This window comes from Lampetra fluviatilis, chromosome 15, assembly GCF_964198595.1.
Source record: "Lampetra fluviatilis chromosome 15, kcLamFluv1.1, whole genome shotgun sequence".
NCBI lineage: Eukaryota > Metazoa > Chordata > Hyperoartia > Petromyzontiformes > Petromyzontidae > Lampetra > Lampetra fluviatilis.
The window spans coordinates 5,422,521-5,431,895 of record NC_136289.1 but is presented as its reverse complement, the minus strand read 5'-3'; the positions used below and the strand labels follow the sequence as shown (position 1 = coordinate 5,431,895).

General features: G+C 47.3%; 1 protein-coding gene across 1 annotated transcript in view; it reads left to right on the top strand.

The window, feature by feature from the left end:
* The first annotated feature begins 2,442 nt into the window (after positions 1–2,442).
* Positions 2,443–9,375, top strand: part of SCFD2 (sec1 family domain containing 2) — a 150,367-nt gene continuing 143,434 nt past the window's right edge. Inside the window, exons 1-2 of the mRNA XM_078862991.1 lie at positions 2,443–3,748; positions 4,425–4,599. Of these exons, the coding sequence (XP_078719117.1) occupies positions 2,761–3,748; positions 4,425–4,599 (1,163 nt within the window). The 5' untranslated portion in view covers positions 2,443–2,760. The remainder of the gene's footprint in view (positions 3,749–4,424; positions 4,600–9,375) is intronic.

Below are 9,375 nucleotides of genomic sequence, written 5' to 3'. Positions count from 1 at the left end.
TGTTTAGGGAAAAATAAATACATTTTTAATTACCAATTGCTTAATGGTGGCAGACAATCATCTGACCCATAGGTGGCAGCCATCTCAAGCCAGAGGACGAGAGGACTCTAGCCGCCACGCATATAAAGGATTTAGAGTGAAAAACTTTGTTTTTACGGGTTAATTTTTTGGCATTAATTCGTGAACGCGATGGAAGCCCGCCTATGATCACTGTTTCATTGCATTCATGGCTTTATTTTGGTGATTTTGAAAAGTTATTTGGTTTGGCCATGTTTGTTTGTTGTAGTACGGAGTTATAATGATGGCTTTAATCTAAGTTTCTTTCGGTAAAGTCACGTAGGTAAAAATAAATAAGAAAAATAAGAAAAATAATAGAAATAAAATATTATTTTATTTCTATTATTAATAGACGTCACAATTTAAATAATAGAAATAAAATATTATAAAATATTATTAATAAAATAATATTTTATTTCTATTAAAATATTATAAAATATTAGTAGAAATAAAACAGTATTTATATTATTAGTATTTCTATTTTTTATTTATTTATTTTTACCTACGTGACTTTACCGAAAAAACCTAAGAGTACTAATCTAAGTTGTCTTGTGGTTGTTGTTGTTTGACTTGCATCCCACTGGGATTTTGGCAACACAGCGTGGGTGTGCGGTGCTTTTTCTGCAATATTTTGCTGTCTTTTCTTGGACTTTCTGTTTGCACTCCGTCACATATTCACTTTAAGATGTTTTCTTGTTCATGTTTTTGTTTTTTGTTTGTTGCGGTTGCACCCGATTCAAGAGCCGAATGGCTCACATGGCTACACCTAATAAATGAACTTGAACTTGAGATCACAGCTCGTGCCCCCTCCGGGTGGGATCTGCCGCATGGCCGTGTGAGTGCAATCGATTGGAGGGAACAGTTCATTCAGCAGCGGATCGAGCATGACCGATGATGCAGTGGAGTAATCGCGATGCGTTTCATTTGCCACGTGGGACACGGTATTGTTTTGTATACGGTATTGTTAAACGCCGTTCATTCACCACTACGGCACTTGCAATAGGTTCGTTAAAGCCGGGTTTTTTCCCTTCCCATTACCGGTATACGGTATTAATGTTCTTAGGTTTTTTTCGTAGGTAAAAAAAATAACCCATAAAAACAAAGTTTTTCACTATAAATCCTTTATATGCGTGGCATTGGTTTTATTTTATGATTAATTTATGTTTTTCTTGAGTAAGAGTTTCATTTTTATCACATTGGTATTTTAAATAAAATATGAACAATTTTTTTGCCTAAAAAGTGGAAAATTTTGGAAAAAATGTTTCACGAACATTGTCACGCACAACGAGTCTGTGTGGAAAATGTCAGCTCGATTGGATCACGGGAAGTGGGTTAAAAAACGACCGAAAGATTTGCACGGTCGCAAGCAAGCAAGCAAGCGCGCAAGTGAACTTAATATAAAGGATTTAAAAATAATAAAAAATAAAATAATACAAAATGAAAATAAACCCATTAAATCACGACGTTTCGGAGGCAACACAAGTCTCCGTCTTTAATTGATTTATTTTCATTTATTATTATTTTTTTATTATTATTTTTATTATTATTTTTTTACCTACGTGACTTTACCGAAAAAAACCTAAGAGTATGAATCCTTGAAGTCACGAAAGCTTCAAATCTAGAAAGGTATTAATGTTATATGTAGTTAAGTCAATATTGTATTAGTGTATTTATCATGATGGACAGAGATACGATACGAATTTACAGCACTTGCTACGCTATTACATACGAGGTCATTACATTATTTGGAAGTGCATTTGATGTACCGTACATTTTAACAATACATATTGACGCGTCTCATAAACACTTCAGTTAATTCACTTAATACCAATCGACACTTGTGAAAAAAAAACAATAATTAACATATTCTTGGTTCTTTCGGTAAAGTCACGTAGAAGGTAAATAATAAAATAATAAAATTATACAACAATAACAATTTACATTTTATTTATAAAAATACATTAATTATCATTTTATTATTATTATACAACTATAAAAAATAATACTTTAATTTATAAAAATAAAACGAATTTTTTTTTATTTTATTACTTCCCTTCTATGTGACTTTACCGAAAGAACCAAATCTATTAATCCCTACAGTCACGAAAGCTTTAAATCAAAATTATTAAAATCTCTCGCCCCAAGTTCACGTGCATCGCCACCCCCACGACGCGAATGGTCTCTCCCGATGTCGTCATCAGCGTGCGTCACTCAAATCCCTACCACACACACGCAGCATCTCTCCCTCCCCCATTGGCCGCGAAAGCGACGCCTCGACCAATCGCGACGCGGCTCACCGTCGCCTCCGGCCAATGAGCGGCGGGCGCGCGCCTATCCGCTCTAGGTAATGCAAAGCCGCGTGACGTCACGCCACGCGCACTGTAAACAGCAACAGCGGGGAGCCACGTCCGATTCGAGTTCAACTTCACAACAAACAAACAACAACAACAACAACTTTACTGCCGTGTCGGCTATCACACCCGATTATACGACGCAACGACAAGCCCCCAGCGCACGCTGTCAACCGCATCTTGTTGTTTAAAGTCAGAATCGGATTTTCCGATTGACGCTGCACAGGAGGTGGTGGTGACACGTGCGTCTTGTTACACGCGCCGGCTTCAATTCGCCGCCGTCGGCTGTTGCTGCTGCTGCTGCTGTTATTGTTGTTATTGTTGTTGTGATAAGCTAAGAGCGCAGCGAGCGATGTCCGCCGCCGGAGACCTCGCTCCCCTGGCCCTGTCCGGCTGGCGCCTCGTGCTGTCCGAGGCGCGGGACGCCGCCGTGTTCGTGGACGCGGCGAGCGCCGAGTCACTGCACTGGACGGGCGGAGCCGGGGGGGACGCGGGGCCCTGGCGAGCCGGGGCCGCGGCCCTCAGGACCTTCCCAGGACGGAGGGACGATGTCCAGCAGCAGCAGCAGCAGCCGACCAAGGTTGTCATCGCGCTCAGCTCCCCCGTGCTACTCGGAGGCCGCGTGGCCGCGTCGTTGCGGGACGTGTTGGTGTCTGTCGGCGGCGTCCACCATTGCGTCGTGTTCACGTCCGTGAGCCACGCCGCGCACCTTGACCTCCTCCAGCAGCAGCAGCAGCAGGGTGGAGGAGGACTGGGTGTTTCGGCGGCGGCCGCAGCAGTAGCAGCGGCCTCAAGCTCAGCAGCAGACAGCGAGCCCCGGCCCGTGCTGTTCGAACTCCTCGAGCAGCACCTGCGCCAGTGGATGAGCGGCGGTGGCAGTGGTGGTGGTGGTGGCGCCGACTGCACGGCGCGCGTCCTCCACGCGGCCGGCATCGCGCTCTGCCCGCTGGCGAGCGGCGTCGTCCTCGCCCCGGCCTCCGCCTCGCTCTTCCCGCTCGTGCCGAGCGACCTGCTGCATCCAGGCGGGTTGGCCGGTGGCAGGGGCAGCAGGCGAGGTGTCAAGCAGCAGCCGCCGCAGCAGCAGCAGAAGCAGCAAAGCCTGAACGACGTGGACGTCTCTGCGTTGCCCGCGTCTTACGCCTCGTCCCTACGCCTCCTCGCCTGGTGGCTGGACTCGTCGCTGAGGCATCTCGGCGTGCGGGAGGAGTGCTTCGCCGTGGGCCCCACGAGTCGCCTGCTGGCCATTGAGTTGGCCTCGCTGCCGCCCGCGCGTGCCCGGAGGAAGGGCGCCACCGGACGAGCCTCCTTGGTGCTCGTGGACAGGACGCTGGACCTTGCGGGTGAGATTGCCGAGGCTGAGGCTCCTCCCGTCGGTTTGCACGCAGCGTGTGGGACGGTGGAATCGGCTCGTCTCATTGCGAGAAATGCGGACTGCGCTGACTGCTGACTTGTCCCACAAGGCGATCGAGCGAAGATCGGGAATGAACGTTTGACTCTTCAGTAATGTTGTAACGACATTATTGAGCAGTTAATAATGATTTCATCTTATATAGCGTCATTCGTGCAATTGCGTTCCACAACGCTGCACATCAATTATCCAGTTTCACGTCATTGATGCTGTTTCCATAAGTACATGTTCGTAAACATTATCGATTTTTCTTTTTCAAAACTCGGGGTTCAAATCCATGCAGGTGACACGTGGATCAAACGCTAGACTCGGTGATGAACTCGGCCCTTTGCTCGTAGGATAAAAAAAACAATCACACATTGTGAAAAGTCAACAGTCATTGTGCTAAGGATAGACCCCCCCCCCCCATCATAAGCATGTGTAGTTTACACCAATGGCTGAGGGCCACCAATGGAAAGGGCTTGAGGAGGTCTTCATCCAGCAGTGGGATTGATCGTGACTGATAATGATGCATATATGTTGAACTTCTTTTACACCGTACATAGCCAACCACTTCCGCTTGACTTGGTTCGTGCGGTTCCATTCATTCTCGTCACGTGCGTACGCAGGAGCCGTGGGTCACCACGGCGACAGCCTGGCAGAAAGGATTCTGGGAGTGCTGCCGCGCCTGCCGGGGGTGCCGAGCGACGTGGCGGTCAACATGACCGCGTTGACGGCGCTGCGTCGGGACGGAGGCGTTCCTCCCAGGGAGGTGCTCGCGCCAGGCTGCCTGGCACAGCCCAGGTACGAGGACACGCACGTGGTGGTGGTGGCGGTGGAGGTGACACGGGTCGAGCGGGGGCTTGACGCTTCAAGCCTGGCAGCCACGACAGTTAACGCTGCAGTATGAATAATCAGCGACGTGCACTTCACAGTGGACGTCAATGGGTTCCATCGTGCTATTCAAGAAAGTATGTGCCTCGTGTGCCAGTGTCATTGTCCGATTTAGAAAATTACCAAAATGTATGAGTACAATTTAAAGCTTTCGTGACTGCAGGGATTCATCTTCTTGGTTCTTTGGGTAAAGTCACGTAGAAGGGAAGTAATAAAATAGTGAAAATAAAACATAATAAAATAATTCTCACGACGTTTCGGCCACAACGCAAGCAGCCATCCTCAGGTGAAGACCAGGTCTGTCGGGGAGACAGCGTCTGAATGAAACACCACCACGCTTGGAGCGTATATTTAAGCTGCTGGGTTGGAAGGTGGGAAGGGCTGCTTGCGTTGTGGCCGAAACGTCGTGAGAATTATTTTATTATGTTTTATTTTCATTATTTTATTATTTCCCTTCTACGTGACTTTACCCAAAGAACCAAGAAGATGTATGAGTACGTTGAACTTCTTTCGCACCGTACGTAGCCAACCGTGCTCATCGGAGGTGCTAGGGAAGAACAACAAACGAAACACACAAATCAGTTCTAAATAAATGAGTTTTCAATCTTGATTTACCTACCGCTGGAATTAACTTACCCTATATATTAAGCAGTACCCCGCCTTAACCTCCTCTTGTTCCTCAAACCTGTCCTCTTCTCCATTACCCATTCCCTTCCTCTTCCCCTCGCCCCTCCACTCCATTCCGTCCCTCCCCTATAGCCCTTTCGCGACCCCCGTGCGTCCTCTGTCATGGTCACTCATTCCTCAGCCTTTGCACGCCCCTGCCGTCTAAACGACTGTATTTTTGGAACGCTTTTAAACTGTGCAAAGTGCCTTGAGCCTTGAGCTGTGGCGTTCTATAGATGTATCCACACGTCCGATGAGCACGGTTGGCTCCGTATGGTGCGAAAGAAGTGCAACACACATACACGATAAGGTAAGAATCGATGTTATTGTTTAGCATGTCTGCAGGGCTCACTAGAGCTCCCTCTTGTGGTGGCGGCTTTTCCAGAAGTGGTACCAGCATGAAATTACAGGGCCGCACCTTTATATGCAGATGGCCTATATCCAAAACTAGCTTTACTACCCGGCTTTGCCCGGGACTTGGATTCACCATGCCCGGCCGCCTTTGTCTCCCCAGTGGCGATGTTCACACACCACACCAATTACTCGTTTGAGGCTGAGTGGACCTAGGGGAGGCCCAGGACCGGTTCAAATAATCGTTACCGGTGGTGGCCGTGAGCGGGAATCGAACTCGGGTCGCCGGGTTCGTAGCGCAGCACGCTAACCACTACGCATGCGCGGGTGACATGACAGATTTGACGTCACAGCTCACTTGCTGTGCAAAGATATATGCATTATAATATTTGCATGGTGTACAGTCTGGAAAGTACCCACATGGCAAATTTCAAGTTTGTACGCTAAACATTTTGAACAGACACATATTCACAAATGTCCCTTTTATATATATACACAACTAAACAAAAGTTTTTCTCTGGGTCCTCTGTTTTTTTTTCTCCGGGTCGCCGGTTTTTCCCTCCACATTTAGAATCAAGTATTTGGCTGGAATAGGTTTCCACACAATCAGGCACTTCGTTGGGCTACCATTTGTGGCCAGGTCGCTTCTGAAAAAAAGCTACATAGCTCAGTGGGTCTTACCTGGTAAAATAAAAGTGAGTTTCGTTTAGTTTAACTCGATGTTTGCAGTGGCCGGCAATCGAAGTCTGGTTGCCCGGGCTTATAGCGCAGTGCATGCGCCACTGAATGTCCTGCTTGACACCCATGACATATTTGTACATTTCAGGAATCAGAATGGTATTATGGCTTATTGTAAGAGTTCGGAAGAGGCAGGGCATTTTGGCGGCTCTGGGAGTATGGAAAGTTTGCCCCCTTGTGGTGCCTGGTTTCCTTCTCGCCAACACTTGTTGTTTATGCCATTTATTGTGAAAATTCCGTCACAGTTCCTATGATCACTGTTTCATTGCTTTCATGGTTTTATTTTGGTATTGGTTTAGCCATGTTTGTTTGTTGTAGTACAGAGTTAGACTGATGGCCTTAATCTAAGTTATCTTGTGGTTGTTGTTGGTTGTTTGACTTGCATCCCACTGGGATTTTTGCACACAGCGTTGGTGTATGGTGTTTTTTCTGCAATATTTTGCTGTCTCTTCTTGGATTTTCTGTTTGCACTCAGTCACATATTCACTTTAAGAAGTTTTTTGTTCATGTTTTTGTTTTTTGTTTGTTGCGGTTGCACCCGATTCAAGAGCCGAATGGCTCACAGGGCTATACCTAATAAATTAACTTGAACTTGAAGTGGTGTGGAGAAACAGGGGGGAACGGTATTTTTATATATAGAGAGAGGGGAACTCAGTCATAGGCAGGAGAGAAAAGGAAGATCTCAGGAAACCCGGTTTCATAATCGAGGGCTGCCTTACGTCGAGATTCAAACGTAGCATTCCGGCGGTTGTCGGCACATTCCTCTGCTTGGGTGTCAGTGGTACGCTATGGGCAGCCGAGGGCAGTGCAGGAAAATCCGATGCTGTATGGCCCTTCTATGCCCCCATGTACTGCATACGCATGGACCAGCATGGTGAAGTATGGTAAAATAACCCCAAGACATGGAGAGGCCCTCATCCGGCAGTGGATTGGCAAAGGGCTGTGAACATAGATGTAAACATGTACATACATGTCGTCCAATTCACCTCATCTCGGAACATGGTATTTAGGCCTACTATGGTACAGCATTCTTAACAGCCACATTAGTGATCAAATCGCAATATAGGAATCGAATTTCTGAAACCCAACTTTTTGGTATGTATCTATTCTTACCATTCCCCACCACCCCCTATCTTCCAGCTAAATATTTCATGAATTGTCATGATCCGGGGTCGCTCTGCCATGAAATAATCCATTCCCTGTTCTTTATTTCCTACTCTCTCGTTGGCATTGTCCATCTTGTTTGTTCAGTCTTCTTCTGTCCGTGAACTCAACGGCGCACATCGCTGGCAGCGTACACGCATTCAAACTAATTTGTTCGGAGAAACGTGATTCGATGCATGCGTCGCAGGTGCAAGACGGCATTTGAATCCGCAAGGCCGTTGCCGCATGCCAACTTTGCTGTCCTCCTTCCAGCAGGCACCACCACCTCATTGCCCCACGGCGCAGTGGTTCTCAGAGTGTCATCCGCCGCACCCACCAGGTGGTCCGCCCGTGGCTGTGATTCAAAACGCAGCTTGATCCGGACAGTGGTGACAACGTTTATTGCACCTTTTGTTTCGGACATTCATATTTAATTTTAAAATGAAGTTAGGTAAACTACCCTGATTAAACTACCCTAACCCTAACATTTAAATACCCCCCCGCACCCCCTCCTAAGATAGCTGCGTTTAAAAAAACATGTTTTTATGTTCCGGTAATATGAATAATTTAGTACGTGTGGTATTTAGAGAGATAAGCGAATGCGTTTTGTCCCCAGTGGTGGGGGGGTGGTCCGTGGAAATGTTTGCAGCGACTGATTGGGCCGCGGGCCAAACAGGTTTGACAAACACAGCCTTGTGGGTCCGGGGGTCACGTGCACACTATTGTGGCTCCATCTCTTTGTGTTCCACCAACTCTGGATTGCAGTTGTGCGGCATCGCCATAGCCATCGCAGACGACGCTGTTCAAGTCCACTGTTTAAAGCGCATTCATTTAAATCCTCAATTGTGTCACTTTTTGTTTCTCACAGTTCAAGAGAGGATGCAAAACACCACCGAGCAGACGAATAATTATATTATCATTACCCCTGAGCAACGCAACACAGAGACGGCAATGGTTGGACGGGGCAGGGCAAACGAGAAAAAGCACCGCCACGATTAGACCTGAGCTTTAATTCTAATCGCGGTTATAGCAGCATCGTTAACCGAGCTTACAATTACACCGCGATTGCAATTCATTACAAATCACACAGTTAACCATTGTAATTGACCCCTGGCCTGTTTACGATAAGACCTCGGGGTAGAACTTATTAAATAAAATATTAGCAAAAAACAAATGTGTTCAGCGTAACGGCTCACTCGAAAAACCCACGGCCCCTTATATTGTAGGTTTGGTGCCGACAGTCCCTTTAGAAATTGGTCCACGGTTGTTGCGACAGGCAACTTCTTTAATCCAGCGCTTTCCAGCATTCCGGTTGATACATCACCTTGACCGTACGAGCAGCTGGGCAGCGCTCGCCCTCCGTTGGCAAGCTCCGAGCCAGGAAGGGAATTCCACGTTCCCGTGACGGCGGGGCTGGTAGTTGGGCATTCGATCCATGGGTCGCCCGCGGTTGACTTCCCGCAAAGTGGCACCCATCTCGTATTCTCCAGGCAGATGAACAATCACCGTTGACTTCTCACATCGTTGTACTCACTGTGTCGACCGCTAACGGGATGAGCAGTGATTTAGAACTCGAAACCTTCTGGTTGTTTGCCGAGCCCTCTGACCACTGCACCGTTTGGACAGATTTAACAAAATTACGTCCATGTTCGGCGTGTACGTCCGAGGCTCGTTTAGTGCACTGGCCTTGCCCGGCTTGTCTCGCGACAGAGGTTTGTCGCGTTGACATTAGTGCAGACCAAACACTGTTGACGGGTGGCCTTTGATGCTGGGCGCACGCTGGGGGTG